The sequence below is a fragment of the Panthera leo genome, chromosome D4, assembly GCF_018350215.1.
Source record: "Panthera leo isolate Ple1 chromosome D4, P.leo_Ple1_pat1.1, whole genome shotgun sequence".
Taxonomy (NCBI): domain Eukaryota; kingdom Metazoa; phylum Chordata; class Mammalia; order Carnivora; family Felidae; genus Panthera; species Panthera leo.
The window spans coordinates 42,009,921-42,029,749 of NC_056691.1; the positions used below are offsets into that span (position 1 = coordinate 42,009,921).

Below are 19,829 nucleotides of genomic sequence, written 5' to 3' on the forward strand. Positions count from 1 at the left end.
TGTGGTGTTGGTTGTTATTCCTCCTCTTTCATTTATGATTTTATTAGTCCTCTCTCTTAAAAATTTTTTTTTGATGAGTCTGGCTAAAGGTTTATCAATTTTATTGATCTTTTCAAAGAAACAACTTCGGGTTTCATTGATCTATTTTATTATTATTGCTTTTTTTAGTTTTTATTTTCTATATTTCTGCTCTAATCTTTATTATTTCTTCCCTTCTACTAGTTTTGGGGTTTGTTCTTCTTTTTCTTGCTTCTATAGGTTTAAGGTTAGGTTGTAATTGAAATTTTTCTTGCTTCTTGATGGAAGCCTATATTCTTATGAACTTCCCTCTTACAACTGCTTTTGCTACATCCAAAGATTTTGGATGGTTATGTTTTCATTTTCATTTATCATCATGTAGTTTTTGATTTCCTCTTTGAATTCTTGGTTGACCCATTCACTGTTTAGTAGCGTGTTATGTAACTTTCATGTACTTATGTTGTTTCCAGGTTTTTTCTTTTTTTTAATGTTTATTTATTTTAGAGAGAGAGACACACAATGTGATTGGGGTAGGGGCAGAGAGAGAGGGAGACATAGAATCTGAAGCAGGCTCCAGGCTTCGAGCTGTCAGCACAGAGCAAGACGCAGGGCTCGAACTCGCAAACCTTGACATCATGACCTGAACCAAAGTTGAATGGTTAACCAACTGATCCATGAAGACACCCCTTTCCAGATTTTTTTCTTAAGGTTCTTTTCTTGTTTCATAGCATTGTCGTCAGAAAAGATGCATGGTATGACTTCGATTCTTTGAATTTGTTGAGACTTGATTTGCAGCCTAATATGTGATCTGTTCTGGAGAACGTCCCATGTGCATTTGAAAATGGTGTGTATTGTGTTGTTTTAGGCTGGAATGTTTTGAATGTATGTTAGATCCATCTGGTTGATTTTCTGTTTGGATGATCTATCCATCGATGTAAGTGGGGTGCTAAAGTCCCCTATTGTTATTGTATTACTATTGATTATTTCCTTTATGTTTGTTGTTATTAGCAGCTTTATGTGTTTGGTTGATTCCATGTTGTGTGCATAAATATTTACAAATGTTATATATTCTTGTTGGGTTGTGTCCTTTATGATTATATAGTGTTCTTGTTTGTCTCTTACTACATTCTTTGTTTTAAAGTCTATTTTGTTCAAGTATTGCTACCCAACTTTCTTTTCAATTCCATTTACATGATACATGTTTTTCCATGTCTTTACTTTCAATCTACATGTGTCTTCAGTTCTGAAATGAGTCTCCTATCGGCAGCCTATGGGTGGGTCTTGCTTTTTTATCCAGTCTGTCATCCTATGTCTTTTGATTAGAGTGTTTAGTTAATTTACATTCAAAGTAATTGTTGATAGGTATGTACTTATTGCTATTTTGTTACTTGCTTTATGGTTGTTTTGTAGTTCTTTTCTATTCTTCTCTTGCTCTTTTCTCTCACAATTTGCTGGCTTTCTTTGGTGATATACTTGGATTCCTTTCTCTGCATTTTTTTCATATCTGTTATGGTGTTTGATTTGTGGTTACCCTTAGGTTATATACCTAATACCATTAGGTATATAACATTTTGTGCATATAGCAGTTTATATTATATTGATTGTCACTTATGTTTGAACTCATTTGTTTCTTCTCTGTCCTGCCAAATTTTAGGTACATTGTGTCATACTTCACATCCTTTTATTTTGTGAATCCCTTGACTGAATTTTACAGATGTACTCATTTTTATTGCTTTTGTGCATCCTACTTTTCTTACTCCTAGCTATGGCCTTTCCTTACCATTCAGTGAGTCCCCTTTAACATTTCTTACAGGCTGGTTTCGTGGTGATGAATTCTTTTAACATTTTTTATCTGGGAAGCTCTTGGTCTCTCCTTCTGTTCTGAATGATAGATTTCTAGATAGAATATTTATGGCTGCAGGTTTTTTTTCTTTCAGCACTTTGAATATATCATGCCACTCCCTTCTGACCTGAAAAGTTTCTGCTAAAATCAGCTGATAGCCTTATGGGGTTTCCCTTGTATTAACTGTTTTCACTTGCTGCTTTTAAAATTCTCTATATAATTACTTTTTGCCATTTTTATTATTACATGTCATTGTGTGGACCTCGTTGAATTGATTTTGTTGGGGGCTCTCTGTGCCTCATGGGTCTGGATCTCTGTTTCCTTCCCCAGATTTGGGCAGCTTTGAGCTGTTATTTCTTCAAATAAAAATTCTGTCCCCTTTTTTCTCTCTTCTTCTAGGATCCCTATAATAGGAATGTTATTACACTTGATGGAGTTGCTGAGTTCCCTCAGCATTGTATTATTATTTTTTGCTCTCTCTACTGTTCAGCTTCATTACTATCCATTACTCTTTCCTCCAGATCTCTGATTTGTTCATCTTCTTCCTCTAGTCTCCTGTTTATACCATCTAGTGTATTTTTAATTTTAGTTATTGAGTTCTTCTTCTCTGTTTGGTTCTTTTTTATGTTGTTTGTCTCTTTCTTAAGGGTCTCACTGAGGTCCTCCACTCCCACTCTTTTTTCAAGTCCATTGAGTATCTTTATGATCATTACTTTAAATTCTCTATCAGGCATATCACTCATCTCCATTTCATTTAGGTTTCTTGCTGTGATTTTGTCCTATTATTTTATCTGGGACATATTCCTCTGTCTCCTCATTTTGTCTATCTCTCTGTGTCTGTTTGTATGTATTAAGAAAGTCAGCTACATTTCTTGCTCTTGAAGTAGTGGCCTTATAAAGAAGTCTCGTAGAGCCCTGCAGTGCATTGTCCCCTGGTCACAAGAACCTGGCTCTTCAAAGGAGTCTCTTAGGTGTGGTGCTTGTGTCCTATTGTTGTGGCTGAACCTCTTTTGCCTTTCAGTCCAGTTGTCTGCCGTGGTTCTCTTTGCCTGTTGTTGGCAGGATTTGGTCCCTGTGTTGTTGTTGAGCCAGTCTTGGGGCCACTTTGGGCTTGAGTTGAGTCAGACTAGGCATTTGCCAGAGATGTAGTAGCACTGAACTCAGATTGCTTTCCCTATATTGTTCCCTGAGAAGCTTTCACTGCTGAGGACCTGCAGTCAAACCGGATTATCTTCTCCCAATCCACTGCTGGGGCTCCAGCCCCTGGTGTGTGTGGTTCTTCCCCTCTCCTTGGAACAGTAGTAACTTTGGAGTGGTACTGGCTCCTATTCAGTCTACTGACACATTGCTAGGCTTGTGGTACTGCTTTTGATAGGCTCCTGCTAAGGATGTATTGGAAGGGACAGGTCTGCAGGAGAACAAGGGGGCAGGGAGCACAGTGTTAGCAAGGTTTGTACAGGTCTGCTGTGCAAGGGGACCTGGAGCTGCTTTAGACAATGGCTGTAGGATTAGAGGGGTTGAGTCCATAGGAGAATGTGGGGGCAGGGCACACAGAGTGCCAGCAAGGTCCAAACCTGTCCATTGGAGGAGGGGACCCACAGCTGCCCAGAATGCCTGCCAAGGTTGGAGGGTGTAGATCCACAAAATCATGGTTGGGGGGTGAGTAGGGAGGGAGATGTGTGCTGTTAGCAATCTAGGTGGAGAGTTTTGGGGCAACACTGATTCCAGCAGGTTTCTGTATCTCTAGGCTGGTGGAGAGAGAAATGGCACCAGCTAACTCCTTTGTTCCTGGAGAAGTCTCCCAAAGATCTCTGCCCCTCCAGCACAGCCTCTGAGATTAGTAAAGAAATCTTTTCCCAAATACCCCAGACATTTTTCAAATGCTGCTTCTGGGCTATATCTCTGCGGGCCTCTTTGTTGTGCTGTCTCTAAGGTGGGGAATCAGTTTCCTCTTGCCCTCTTGGCTCTCCTAGAGCCAAGCCTGATGGTTTTTAAAGTTCCAAATGTTAAGCCCCACTGATTGTAAGAACTCATGAAATTATGCCCCTCTGTTTTTTGAAGCCAAATGTTATAGGGATTGTCTTCCCCGTGTAGGTTCCCTGCACCTGGTATGAGGTTCTGTTTGTTTGGTCTCTCTAATACTGCAGAGTCTGTCCCTCCCACTTACAGCCCTCTTGGTCCTTTTAGCTCCCAACCACATCTCTGCCCTTCCTACCTTCTTAAATGTAACCTCTTCTCTGAATTTAGCTGTGGAAAGTCTGTTCTGCCAATCTTCAGGTTATTTTCTGGGTTATTTACATTGATATGGATGTTATCTAATTGTTTTTGTGGGACAAGGTGAGCATAGGATTCTCCTATATTACCATATTCCCTGGAAGTGAGTTTTGACTCAATCTATATACATCTTTACCTTTTTTTTTTTAAGTTTATTTATTTATCTTTGAGCAAGATGGGGGGAGAAAGAGTCCATGCACCCATGCATGGGAGAGAGACAGAGACAGAGAGAGAGAGAGAGAGAGAGAGAGAGAGAGAGAATCCCAAGCAGGCTCTGTGCTGTCAGCATGGAGCCTGACATGGGGCTCAATATTGCAAACCATGAGATTATGACCCAAGCCAAAATCAAGAGTCAGACACTTAATCAACTGAGCCACCCAGGTACCCACATCTTTACTTTTTTCAAGGTAGGTTTATCCCATCTGCATTTCTTGATATAACATACTTATTTGGTCTTTGTTCTATGACTAAACTTATGCTTTCTGTTTTTAATGTTTTCTTAGCTTTTTACATTTGCTGTATTTTTCATTTGTGTATGTTTGTGGGTATGTGTGTGCATGCATTTTTGTGTTGATAGTTTGGGAGGTTTAGAGTCTATATCAGTTCTTTTCATGACTAAGTTTATTACTTTATATTTAATGATATACTTCTTAATTCTAACATATTCTGAAAAAACTATATAATACACCTCAACTGCACACTGTATGATAAGAAAATTTGTATATTTTTATTTATTCACGTGTTTTTTTTCCCTGAATTTTAAAGTGAATTTGCAGAGAGTAAAAGACCTGTATGTTGAAAACTATAGAAAGCTTATGAAGGAAATTGAAGAAGATACAAAGAAATGGAAAAACATTCCATGCTCATGGATTGGAAGAATAAATGTTATTAAAATGTCAATACTACCCAAAGCTATCTACACATTCAATGCAATCCCAATCAAAATTGCACCAGCATTCCTCTCAAAGCTAGAACAAGCAATCCTAAAATTTGTATGGAACCACAAAAGACCCAGAATAGCCAAAGTAATTTTGAAGAAGAAGACCAAAGTGGGAGGTATCACAATCCCAGACTTTAGCCTCTACTACAAAGCTGTAATCATCAAGACAGTATGATTACAGACACAAAAACAGACACATAGACCAATGGCATAGAATAGAGACCCCAGAATTGGACCCACAAAAGTATGGCCAACTAGTCTTTGACAAAGCAGGAAAGAATATCTAATGGAAAAAAGATAGTCTCTTTAACAAATAGTGCTGGGAGAACTGGACAGCAACATACAGAAGAATGAAACTAGACCACTTTCTTACACCATTCACAAAAATAAACTCAAAATGGATGAAGAACCTGAATGTGAGACAGGAAACCATCAAAACCCTAGAGGAGAAAGCAGGAAAAAACCTCTCTGACCTCAGCCGCAGCAATTTCTTACTTAACACATCCCCAAAGGCAAGAGAATTAAAAAGCAAAAATGAACTATTGGGACCTCATCAAGATAAAAAGGTTCGACACTGCAAAGGAAACAATCAGCAAAACGAAAAGGCAACTGACGGAATGGGAAAAGATATTTGCAAATGACATATCGGACAAAGGGCTAGTATCCAAAATCTATAAAGAACTCACCAAACTCCACACCTGAAAAACAAATAATCCAGTGAAGAAATGGGCAGAAGACATGAATAGACACTTCTCTAAAGAAGACATCCAGATGGCCAGCAGACACATGAAAAGATGTTCAACGTCACTCCTCATCAGGGAAATACAAATCAAAACCACACTGAGATACCACCTTGTGCCAGGAAAAGTGGCTAAAATGAACAAATCAGGAGACTATAGATGCTGGCGAGGATGTGGAGAAACAGGAACCCTCTTGCACTGTTGGTGGGAATGCAAACTGGTGCAGCCACACTGGAAAACAGTGTGGAGGTTCCTCAAACAATTAAAAAATAGATCTACCCTATGACCCAGCCATAGCACTGCTAGGAATTTACCCAAGGAATACAGGAGTGCTGATGCATAGGGGCACTTGTACCCCAATGTTTATAGCAGCACTTTCAAGAATAGCCAAAGTATGGAAAGAGCCTAAATGTCCATCAACTGACGAATGGATAAAGAAGATGTGATTTATATATACAATGGAATACTGCTTGGCAATGAGAAAGAATGAAATCTGGCCATTTGTAGCAATGTGGATGGAACTGGAGGGTATTACGCTAAGTGAAATCAGTCAGGCAGAGAAAGATACCATATGTTTTCACTCATATGTGGATCCTGAGAAACTTAACAGAAGACCAGGGGGAGGGGAAGGGGGGAAAAAGTTGCAGAGAGGGAGGGAGGCAAACCATAAGACTCTTAAATACTGAGAACAAACTGACGGTTGATGGGGGGGGGGGGGCGGAGAGAAGGGAAAGTGGGTGATGGGCATTGAGGAGGGCACCTGTTGGGATGAGCACTGGGTGTTATATGGAAACCAATTTGACATAAATTATATTTAATATAAAAAACAAAAAATAAATAAAAGCATCAGGCTAAAAAAATAAAATGTTCTCACTTTAAAAGCAAAAAAAAAAAAAAAAAGAAGTCTGGACATAGCTAGATTGTCTGTTCAGTATCTCATGGTTGTACTCAGGGTCTCCTTTTGGCTTGCTCTTATCTGGAGGCTTGATTTGGGAAAAATCTGCTTCTAAGCTCATTCAGGTTGCTGACAGTATCCATGTCTTTGTAATTTTAAGACTGAAGTCCTAAATGGGGCCAAACTCTGTATTAGTCAGGGTTCTTCAGAGAAGCAGAAGTGATAGAGGTATATGCATATGTGTATGTATCTACCTATATCTGTCTTTCTAGAAAGAGAGATTGATTCGAAGGCATTGGCTCATGCAGTTTGGGGCTGGCGAGTGTGATTTATGCAAGACTGGCTGGCAGGGTGGAGGCCCAGGAAGAGTTGATTTTGCAACTCAATCAGAAAGCATTCTGGAGGCAGAATTCCTTCTTCCTCAGAAGACTATAGCCCTTTGTTTTATCATCTTCAGTTGACTGGATGAAGCCCAGGCACATTATGGAGAGGTTATCTGCTTAACTCAAAGTCACTGATTTAAATATTAATCATACCTGAAAAATATGTTCACAGCAACATCTAGACTTGTGTTTTATCAAAAACTTGATACCATGGGGAGCCTGGGTGGCTCAGTTGATTGGGCTTTTGACTTCAGCTCAGGTCAGGATCTCACAGTTCATGGGTTCGAACCCTGTGTTGGGCTCTGTGCTGACGGCCAAGAGCCTGGAGCCTGCTTCCAATTCTGTGTCTCCCCCTCTAACCCTCCCCTGCTTGCACTCTGTCTCTCTCTCTCTCTCTTTCTCAAAAATAAAAATAAACATTAAAAAGAAATTTAAAAAAAACTAGATACCATGGGTACTATGGCATATGCAAGTTGACACTTAAAATTAACTAAATGGGTAAAAAGTAGTGAGGTGGATAGGCCTTTACTGTGAGGTTTTCTGTTTATCTGGCTAGGGCTTAGGCTGTGTTTACCGTTTGCTGTAGTTGTATGTTTCAGAGGCTAAACTTTGTTTTGTTGTCCTTTTTTTGGGTTTTTCTACAAGCTTCTTAAGTACTGTCTGAGATGCACAGTTTTTTTTTTTTTCCATTGTGTTCCCTTGTTATACAGAAGCCCTATTGGTATGGTGGTCCAGTGTCAGGGGGAGATGAAGTATTCTATACTCTGATTAGGTTTCAATCTTTTAGTGAGCTTGTGTCCCTACAATGTGACCTTCACAAGTGCTTCTGTTTCTCCCCCCTCCCTTGGATTAATAGGAAGGCTAGAGGGTGTTGGAGTTAGGTATTTCCCTTTAGCCAGGTTGATTTGGCTCTGGTGAAAGTCACCTAAAATTGGGCTTTTTTGGGCTTTTTAACTGTTAAAACTTGTCTACTTTGATCCTCCAGCAATCTGTTAATTACAGATTAGATATTTCTACCCTGGTAGTGGTTTCCATGGATTTTACTGCTCCTGGGCTCCTGCTCTGGTATATTGCCATTCTCTTTATATATCTATCTGTTTCTCTAGTTTTTGGAACAGCAGTTTGCTCTATGTCCCCAATTCTCTGGTAGATCCAAAAAGAGTTTTTGAGTTTTAATTAGTTCAACTTTTTCCATGTTGTGTAATCAGGAGAGATGACTTCCAAGTGCCTAACATGCTTGAGTGGAACTTGGAAGTTTCTCCATTGTGTTTTTATTAAGTAGCTCTTAATTTTTAAGACTTACAGCCTGTGGAATAGGGTTAACACTTAAGGATGACGATTCCGGGGGTACTTGGGTGGCTCAGTCAGTTAAGAGTCTGACTCTTGATTTTGGCTTAGGTCATGATCTCACAGTTTATGAGTTCAAGCCCTGCATCAGGCTCTGTGCTGACAGCATGGAACCTGTTTGGAATTCTCTTTCCCCCTCTGCTCCTTGCAGAGCACATGTGCATTCTCTCTCTCTCTCAAAATAAATAAATAAACTTAAAAAAATAACAATTCCTATAGCTTATTTAAGTCTTACTTAGGTATCCAGTCAAATTTCTAGGAAGTTGTGTGCATGCCGCACACACACACACATACTCACACACACAATTTTTTAGCTGGTTGCAGAAAAAACTTTCATAAGAGTGCAATCTAATATTATAACTTATATTTTATTGATGATAGTGTAAAATATTGCCTGTAACTTTTTTGATAAGATACTGTCTTAGCTTTGTCACAAATAGTTATAAAATAAATCATGTAATAAATTCCCCTTCTAGTATTACATTAGATAACTCTGCTAACAGCCTAGTATATTGTATTTGATTAGATGATGATTGTTCTTTAATGTTATATCCCTGCCCCCACCCTTTTTTTTTTTCTTTTACCTTATAGGAAGCTCAGAAATAAGTTTTGGTTCTCAGTTACAGTTAGATCTCTTACCTTTTCCTTTTTCTCACTTTACCGTTGTTTTAGTTGTTATGGCTTCATAACTTGTGTTTTTTATTAAAACTTTCATGCCTACTTGAAAGTAGGTCATATAAATAATACATTAACTATGTTGAAGTATTGCTCGATAGAATTTTAGGTCTTATGCTGCTGCCCCTCCTTTCCCCTTTTTTCTGCGTCATACTCTTTATCATCCTCATCTTACTCCATAGACTTCTCTTGACCATGATGTGAATTATTCATTTCATGTCTTATCCATAATAAATTATTTGTTCCAGACATATTTTCTCTTGTCACCCTTTATGGTTTATGGTTCCTCAGCGTTCTATTTGCTAGTTTAATATTAACTCAAGCCATACCATTCAAAATGTACTCTATCCAGAGAAGTTTGTTGAAAAGTTTCATTAAGCTAAATTTTAAAATGAACTGTAGCTGTATATACCTGTGATTTCATTATTTAAAGTAGATCTCGAAGAGCATATTTTATTAGGAAAATATTTTGCGTTATACAAAATTTCATAGTTCTAGAAAGGTTTGATTTATTGGTTGTCTTTCATTGAGAGTGCATCTTTGTCTTAATTATTACTTTCATGATTATTTAACATAATATCAGATTTATCAAACTATAAGAATATTGATAGTTTGGGTTAACTAATTTCTCACTGCATTATACTTCTTTATTTAAAAATTAAGTCTATGTTTGTCCTTGTTGATTGTTAAATTCACTCAAATGCCAGAATTCAAATTATTAAATAATTGTTATGAAAGGGCTTGCTGGTGGTGTTTAAGTTGTCAGTTCCTGTTAAGGTTAGCTGACATGAATGGACAAACCCTTCTAAAACTTAAATCATTTGCTTCAGTGTTCTTTCCTTCCTAAAGTCTAAATAATTTCCAGAATAGATGAAGATGCTCAAGTTTTGTCAGTTCTCTTTTCAAAGGAGAGGTCTCTAGATAGCCTGTAAATAGTCTTAGTGTTCACATGATTGAATTTTTCATTCTATGTCAATGTCATTCATAAACCTTTACTAATCTGTTTTGGAAAACATTATGAGTACATAGATAGTGTGTAATGTGTCAAATTAATAATATGGGCAAGACAGAAATCTAGAAAAGGCAGAAATTACTGTAACATTTGGGGAAGCCTTCATGGAGAGAGGTGGAAATTGAATCTTGAAGGAGGTAACATTTAGATGAGAATAGAAAAATGGGCTATGAGTTGTGGATGGACCACATTTATGCATCTATTTTTAAGCTGTTTGATTGATGTCAGGCACACCTTGATATGCCCTAACAATTCAAATGGGAAACAAAAATTAAAACTATGTTGAAGAGCCGTGTATACCTACTGGATTTGTAAAAAATACCATGCCTGAGAGTCAAGTGTTGGTGTAGATGTGGAACTGAGAGAACACTTGAAGTGCTTGTAGCCTATGACTTAGCAGTTTTACCCCCAAATATATTCTTAAGCAATGTTTTTCAAACTTTTATTAATATGACCCCTACACTGAAAAAAATACATTTTCCCTAATGACCCCAGTGCACCCACAATGAAATAAAAATTTCATATAATAATAGTTCTTACTATGTGTAATAAAGGTAAAATATAATAAAGTATGTATCAAATATGAATTTCATAATATTTAAATAAAACAAATCAAAAACAAAAAATTTAAGAGCAATTTAATGTGTCTGCTTCTTTCATAATTCTATTCCTTTGGTATAGTTTTTTTGCTAAGAATTTATGCTTACGTTTTTGATATTTTCTATTGTATTCTATTCCAGTTTTTAAAAATGCTGATTGTGATGACTAAATTGATTTAATGACCCATTACTCGATTGCAATCTGTAGTTTGAAAAATACTGCTTGGGAGAAATTCTTGCTCATCTGTATCAGGAGACATGTTTAAGAGTGTTTATAGCAGCATTGTTTGTATACCCCTTTTCCCAAAATGGGAAGCAGCTGAGATATACACTGACAAGAGATAGATAAATATATTATAGTATATTTATATAATAGAATAATACTATACACTAAGGTAATTGAATTGCAGCTACACCTATCAATATGGATGAATTTGGGAACATATGTTGAGCAAAAAATAGCAAATCACAGAATATGTGTAGTATGATTTAATTTGTATAAAGTTCAAAAGTAAGGTAAACTGTATAATATATCAAAAAGGGATATTTATGTCTCCAAACTATAAAGAAAGGTCAGACAAGGATAAAACCAAAATTGTAAGACAGTGCTTTGCCCTGAAGGCTATAGAAATGTCAGAGGATCAGGGGACCTACAGAGGACTTCAAAGGCAATGGTAGAGTTGTGTGTCTTAATTGAGTGGTTGTGGATACAAGGCTGCTCTTTTTACTCTGCTCTTAATACCTTTATATATATTTATCACATTATTTTTGTATGTATCCAGTATTTAAAATATTTTTAATTTGAATTAAATCAACAGTTAACATTACAGCTTAAAAAATTGGAATATAGTAGATACCCTCACTTCATTCCTAAGACTTACCCCATTTTTCATCCTATCCCTGAACCTCATCCTAAGTTTCAGTTCATCCTCATGTCATTTGGAGCATATTTAATAAGGAGCAAATATGGGAGTACAAAATAAATTGTTATTTAAGGATCAGATGAGCATCAGTGATAGATAAGAGATGGAATGAAGGTCAGGGGTTTCTGGTGAGCATACCAGTTAATAACAGAACAGCATGTTGTATCTTGATATGTCTTCTTGGTTGATAGGCAGACGGGGCTTTGGGAAAAGGTACTGTTAAGAATGACCTGGAGGTTTTCAAAAAGTGTATAAGCATGTAATGGATGCTTAATAAATGTTAGTTGAAAAAAATGAACAAAAGTTGGCTTGACGAAGGTTGAAGAAGTATAGAAAGAGATAGTATAAGGATATGGATTTCAGTTTTACCATGTTAGTTTAAGGTTCCAGCAGATAATCCAAGTGGAGGTATTATATAAAAAGTTGCAAATGTGGCATTAGTGATTGGGAGAGAGTCAAAGCTGCATTGTAGATTATTCTCTCAGACAGAGATGAGACAAAAAGCCAAGAGTGGGTAAATTTTCTGAGAGGAAAACTGTAGAAGTAAGAGGGAAATTAAGAATTGAGTCATGGACACATCCTGTGATTACGTGTTATTTAGGTATCTCTGGCAGGTAAAAAAGGACATTCAGTTAAAAATTATGGCAGTTTGAATATTCTGAATTATTTTCCTACACAGCAAGATATCTTTGGTACGAAAACAGACTTGCCATTTTTCAGTCTTGAAAATTATTTATGCCTTCACACATCTGTAATTGTTTCTTTAAAAAATGTTTTCTTCGAAATCATACTCAAATAAGAGGGTAATTCTTATCTTAGTTACATACACATTTTCTTTGATTGGAATGTTTCATAAAATTTTGTTTTCCTTCTGTTTTGCATCTAAATCCCAAAAATTTACTTTCTGAATGTGGCTTAACATTTGGTATCCAGTTTGTATGTGTCCTTCATCTTAAACTAATAAACAGATACCATACTTGCGCTGTTTACTTGAATATTGATGGGCATGTCACCAGAAATAAGAGTTGTGAAAGTAGACATTATTATGAAAGCTAGTTAATCCTAATATTATCAGTCAAAATCTAAAACTTTGTAAATAAAATAATTTTTTCTTAGAAGTACAACTCACCAATAATTGTGATTTTTTTTTCCATAGAGAGAAACAGGACTAAAAAAGGAAATAAATGACCTTGTAAAACGGAAGATTGCCGTTGATGAAGAAAACGTTTTCTTAAGGAAAGAATTCAGCGACTTGCAGAAGAAATTTAAAGATAAAAGTCAGGAAGCTAAGGTGTGTTGGCTTCTACATAGTTTTACAGTACTCTTACTTTGAAGTCCTACTTTCAGCTTTGTCAGCCTTTGTGGCACAGAAAGTGACAAGCTTGGAGGAAAAATTGCCTTAGGCCCTGCTGTACCATACAGTTTTCTCACATGCAAAAACTGAGAAAGATGCTTTAAAGATAAGACTCCAAGCTTTATAACTTTCAGATAAATAGTTAATGATGGAAATGGAGCTAAGAAAGTAGGAGTGTGAATATGTGGCTTCTTGTAATTAGATTCTGATGGGACTGGCATTATTAATTGATAAAACCCAGGTCTGGGAGGATATGTCTGTGTGGGTCTCAAAAATAGCTGGGGACAGCATCAAAGGCAGCTTGATCAATTAATGGGCTCTTTGCAAATGTGTACTCATCAAAGCTGTCATCCAGTGAAAAAATATGACCCATCCACCTGCATGAAAAGAGGCCAATAAAAGTATACAGGTGACCTTGGCCATCAAATATAGAAGAAGCTGCTGTGAGGGTAAAACTGCACAGTTTATATTTGCTGATTAGTTCTCACCTTTTTTTGTTGTTGTTTGTTTTGTTTTGTTTATCGGCCCTTGTGGTACTGTTCTACAGGACACTAAGGAGTGTGTACAGAATAAGGAAGAGCAAAACAGACTGGTTATAAAAACTCTGGAGGAGGAAAATGAGAAATTAAGTACCCGCTGCGCTGACCTGCTAAATGACCTGGAGAAACTGAGGAAGCAAGAAGCACATTGGAGAAAAGAAAAATATAGCATTGATGCAAAAATAAAGGTAGGCAATGAGAATGGAGGGAATAAGAATAATGCCGTTATTTTGAATCCAGCTTCTTATAGGAAGTTTATTACATGTGATTTTCTTTAAATAACAAGTTATATATTCAAATCCACCAGTGGGGACCAGCATTAATTTATATTCCTTCACTTAAGACCCACAGCTTTTTAAAAATTGATGTTGCAAAGCAGGAAACTGACTTCAAATAGTTATCTAAAATGTAATCATTAAAAAATAAAGGCTATAGCATTTTGAAATAAAACATGTTTTGGAAAAACATATTTAGAATCATGAGGTTTGACATTTTTCAGCTAGAGCTTAAATTTATAAATATAGCTAGAATTCATTACAATAGAGTTTTAAGAATGTATTTTCCAGGTCTTTTAAAAAATAAAATGTGAAAAAAGCATAAAAAAGTTGAAAAATACTCATGTGTGTCTTAAAGATGATGCTTTCCTTTGACTTAAAAGGGCCTTATTCATAGTAAAATTTTATTTTCATAGAAGATGAAAGGTACAGTCAATCTTCATAATAGTCTGATATCTTTTTTCATCAGTATTTTTCAAAATAGTACTTTTTTGTGGCTTTCTCTTTGTTTTGAGAATATTTTTGTTAATTTTTTTCCCATCAAATTTCAGGTTTCTCATAGACTTTATTGAAAAGGCTAGAAACAAATTTTCATACTAGTAAATATGATAGTGCCTCTATGTATGCACACATAAAAAGAATATATAACATAAGCACACATACATATATACATATATATGGCTATTAAAGCATACTAAGTATGGATATGTGTGTGTGATTATTTTAGAGGTGAAGGGATGTCTATTTCTGAGTGTGTGAATCAATTTGTTGCACATATTTAAGAAAACACATTAAATCTATTAGTGTACCATCAGGGAGTGACTGAGCCATTGAGAAAATTGAATTCTGGTGCATTTTCTTTCTCAATTTTTATATCAGTTTCTGCTTCCCTGCATCCTTTAAGCTGTGTGGTAGTGCGATAAGGGTAAGTGGCACTTCCTTGTGTTAAGTTCATGGGTACATGATTATTTGATGATAACTCTTCGAATCATTGATGACTGTTTTCCACTTAAATAGTTCATTCTGTGATTGGCTGTGAATTTTGGTTCTGTGACTTTTTTTTTTTAATTGTAGGTTTGGTCTTATTAACTTGTAGACATTTTTTATTTACTCTGGATAGTAATACTTTTATATATATATATATAATTTATATATTATATATATATTTACTTTTATATATATGTATTAAAATTTATATATTATATATATATTTACTTTTATATATACATATATTACAAATACTTTCTGTTCCATGACTCTTGAATAAGGTGAATTGGACTTTGAAAAGTTTGTGAATTTGGAAGAGTCTATTTTATTATTTTCTTCTTTATATTCTCTAATGTTTTTGCATTAGGAATCTTAGATGCTAAACCTTTCCCTACCCTAAAGTCTGTAATCTACTTAGAATTTATTTTGGGATATGTTGTTTCACACCATTTATTTAATAGTTAATTGATTTGTGATTCAATCTCTCTCATATCTCAAAGTTTCCATGTGTGTATTGGTTTGTTTCTGGAAATCTTATTATTCTCATGGTTTTAGATATTGTGGTTTTGTAATTTGACTCATTATTTGGCAGGGAAGTCTTCTTCTTTATTCTTATTTTTGTAAGTCCCAAGCCCTGTATGTGCTTCTTCACTGTCTTATAATATTTAAGAACGATTTTATTAGTTTTACTGAAAAATTCTGTTAGGAAGTAGATTGGAATCACACTTAATTTATGAATTAATCTTGGGAGAATTGTGACCCTAACATTCATGTATGTGGAATAAGATGTTACATTCTTAAAATGGCACTGTCCCCTGTTATTCAATTTATTAATAGCTACTAATATTGTCAAATTGTATAAGGGTAAGTAATATTTTAAATTATATTTTAACTGATTATTTCGGGAAGACAAGACTGTTACTGATTTATTTTATCTTAACCTTCTTTTCAATGATTTTTTTTCAAATTACCTTATTCTAAAAATTTGTACATTTTCTAGATTTTTCTAAGTTACATAATTACATTGCACATTAAGAACACTTTGAATCTTTCTTTCCTTTCTAAAATATTGATTGGCATATCATTCACATTTAATCCATTTAAAGTTCACAGTCCAAGTGCAGTAGTTTTTAGTTTGTGCAGAGTTGTGCAACTATTATCACAATTACTTTTAGAACATTTTCATCGTTTCTTAAAGAAACCCTGTAGCCTTTAGCAATCACTCTGAATTTACCCCCTTTTCTCTGCAACCCTTGATAGCCAGTAAGCTGCTTTCTTTCTCAATATATTTTCTGTTCTAAAATTTCATATAAATGAAATCATAGTGTCTTTTGTGACTGAGTTCTTCTACTTAGAATGTTTTCAGTGTTTATCCATGTTGTAGCATGTTTATCAGTACCACATTCCTTTCTTTGTTGAATAATATTCCATTACATAGATATCCTACATTTTATTTCTTTACCATTAGTAGATGGACATTTGTGTTCTGAATAATGCTGCTATGACTATTTGTGTACAGGATTTCATGTATACATACATGTATTTTTCTTTCTCTTAGGTACATACCAAAGAGTGAGAATACTGGGTCATATTGTAACTGCTTTTAAGTTTTTGAGGAACTTAAGTTTTTGAGGACTGTTTTCAAAAACAGGTGCACCACTTTACATTGTGAACAGTAATGTATGAGAGTTCTGATTTCTTTTTGTGCTCATCAGTACTTGTTATTGCCTGTCTTTTTGATTATAGCCATTTCTGTGGATGTTAAGTGATATCTCATTGTGCTTTTCATTTGCGTTTCCCTGATGGCTAATGATGTTGAGCGTCTTTGGATGTGGTATTGGCTATTTGTCTGTTTTTGAAGAAATGCATATATATTCTGCATACAAATCTCTTTTGTGTATACTTCTGGATACACGTCTCTTTTTTGGCTGTATATTTTGAAACTATTTTCTTTAATTCTCGGTGTTGTTTTTCCTTTATTAATGGTGTTTTTAAGCATAAATGTTTTACATTTTGATGATATTTATCTACCCTTTTTTTTTGTTACCCATGCTTTGGTGAGAAATCATTGCCTAGTCTAAGATCAAGAAGATGGAAACCTATGTTTTCTTCTTCGAGTTTTATAGTTTTATATCTTGCATTTAGTTCTTTGATCCATTTTGAGTTCGTTTTTGAATGTGATGTTTGATAGGAATTCAACTTCATTCTTTTGTTATTCAGTTATCCCAGTACCATTTGTTGAAAAAAGCCTAGTCTTCCCCTCACTGCATCTGTTTGGGCATCTTTATTGAGTATCATGGGATTGTAAATAGAAGGATTTTTTCTTAGACCTCAATTCTGTTCCTTTGATTTATACATTTATCCTCATGTCTATGCTACACTATTGATTATTATAGATTTGTAATAGATTTTGCAATTGGGATATGTGTCTCATCCAAATTTTTTCTTCTTTTTTCAATATTAGCTATTCTGGGTCTCTTGCATTTCCATATGGATTTTAGAAACATCTTTTCCATTCTTACAAGAAAAGCAAGCTGGGTTTATTTTGATAGAGATTGCATTGAATTAGAAGATCAATTTGGCAAATACCACTATCTTAGAATACTTTATCTTCTAATCAATCAGTGTGGGGTGTTTCATTATTTTAGGTCTACTTTAATTTTTTTCAATAATGTTTTGTGGTTTTCAGAGTATAATTTTGCACTTCTTTGGGTACATATATTCCTAAAAATTTAATTAATTTTTATGCTATTTTAAGTGGAACTGTTTCTTCATTTCCTTTTTGGGTGGTTTATTCCTACTGTAGAGATCTGTAATTAATTTTATATAGTGATCTTATATCCTGCCACCCTGCTTGATAGGTTGATTCTTCGGGGTTTTCTATATGTAAGATTATGTCATTTATAAGCAGAGATAATTTTACTTCTTCTTTTCCAATCTGGTGCCTTTTATCTCATTTGATTGCCCATTCATTACCCTGCTAGAATCTCTCATATAAAGTTGAATAGAAATAAAAGAGTAGACATCTGTGTCTTGTTCCATATCTCATTGGTAAAGGAACCACTCTTTCGCCCTTAAGTATGATAATTGATGTTTGCTCTGAAGTTTTGTTGATAAACTTTATCAGATTGAGGAAGTTTCTTTTGGTTCGTAGTTGTTGAATGTTTTTGTCTTTTATCATGAAGAGGTGTTGGATTCTGGTGAATGCTTTTTCTGTATCTATTGAAATAATATTGTGGTTTTTGTTTTTTATTCTGTTGGTATGATATATTACTTGAATTTTGGATGTTAAACCAACTTTACATTGCTGGGATATTTTTGCCTTTATCTGACTTTGGTATCAAGTCAGATCTTTGGCATCTACTGGCCTTGTAGAATAAATTAGAAAATATTTTCTCCTCATATGTTTTGGAAGAGTTCGAAAAGAATGGGTATTCATTTAAAAAAAAATACTTGGTTCACCAGTTAAAGCCATCTGGTACTAGAATTTTTTATTTTGGGTAGTTTTGATAACTGATTAATAAACCTTTTCAGTTATCATAGGTCTGTTGAGATTTTCTATTTCTTGAGTTAGTTTAGGTGATCTGTGTCTTTCTACATACGTAGGTTATCTAATTTGCTGATGTACAATTGCTTACAGTATTCTCTAATAATCCTTTTTTTATTTCTGTACTAGTGTCCTTACTTTCATTTTTGATTTTAGTTACTTACACCTTTTCTCTTTTTTCTTTGTCATTCTAACTAAAGGTTTGTTAATTTTTTTTAATGTTTATTTTTGAGAGAGAGACAGAGTGGGGGAGGGGCAGAGAGAGAGGGAGACACAGAATCTGAAACAGGCTCCAGGTTCTGAGCTGTCAGCACAGAGCCCCATGCAGGGCTCAAACTCATGAACTGAACCATAAGATCATGATCTGAGCCCAAGTTGGATGCTTAACGGACTGAGCCACCTAGGCTCCCCTAAAGGTTTGTTAATTTTGTTGCTATTTACAAAGAGTCAAATTTTGCTTTAATTGATCATTGTTTTGCTAGCCCCTTTTTAAAAACTTTCCATATTAATTTTTATCATTTCCTTTCTATTCTCTTTGGTTTTACTTTGCTATTTTAATTTGTTTTCTATTTCTTCAAGGTGTAAAATTAGATTCTTAATTTGAGGTATGTTTTCTTTTTTAATGTTGGCATTTATAGCTATAAATTTCCCCCAGTACTACCTTTGCTGCATCTTGTAATTATTAGTATTTATGCGTTGTTTTCATTCATCTCTGAATATTTTCTAATTCTCTTGTGATCTCTTCTTTCACCTATTTGTTGTTTATGATTAGTTTGTCCAATTTCCACATATTAAATTTTTCTTTTGGTTTTTCTTCTTTTAGTGACTTTTAACTCCAATCCGCTATGGTTGGACAAGGTACTTTGTATAATTGTAATGTTTTTAAATTGATTAAGCATTGTTTTATGTCCTAACATTTGGCCTGATACGGCAGATATTCCATGTGTACTTGAGAAAAATATATAATCTGCTATTTTGGAGTAAAGTATTCCATATACATCTATTAGGACTACTTAGTTTATAGTGTTTTTCAGCCCTCTTCATCCTTGTTGACCTTCTGTCTAAATGTTGTATTCATTATTTAAAGTGGAGTATTGAATTCTTCAGCTATTATTGTAAAACTGTATTTCTCCCTTCAATTCTATAATTGTTTATATATTTAAGGGCTTGGTTGTTTGGTACGTGTACATTTATAGTTATTATATCTTCTTGATGAATTGACTCTTTAGTCAATATATAAGCTCTCTTTTCCCTTTTGTGACAGTTTTTGACATAAAGTATATTTTTTTTGGTATTATTTTATCTGTTCCAGCTCTTTTCGGTTATTATTTTCAGAGAATATCTTTTCCATTCTTTCATTTTCAGTCTATTTGTGTCTTTGTATCTGAAATCAGTGTCTCTCTTTTTTTTCAATTCCAGTATAATTAACATCCAGTATTGTATTAGTTTGACCTGTACAATATAGTGATTCAGAAATT

At 34.8% G+C, this 19,829-nt stretch overlaps 1 protein-coding gene across 2 annotated transcripts in view; it reads left to right on the forward strand.

Annotated features, from left to right (window-relative positions):
* Positions 1-19,829, forward strand: part of CNTLN (centlein) — a 313,278-nt gene that overhangs the window by 89,470 nt on the left and 203,979 nt on the right. For both annotated transcript variants that reach the window (XM_042913157.1, XM_042913158.1), the window contains exons 4-5: positions 12,806-12,940; positions 13,551-13,730. In XM_042913157.1, the coding sequence (XP_042769091.1) occupies positions 12,806-12,940; positions 13,551-13,730 (315 nt within the window). The remainder of the gene's footprint in view (positions 1-12,805; positions 12,941-13,550; positions 13,731-19,829) is intronic.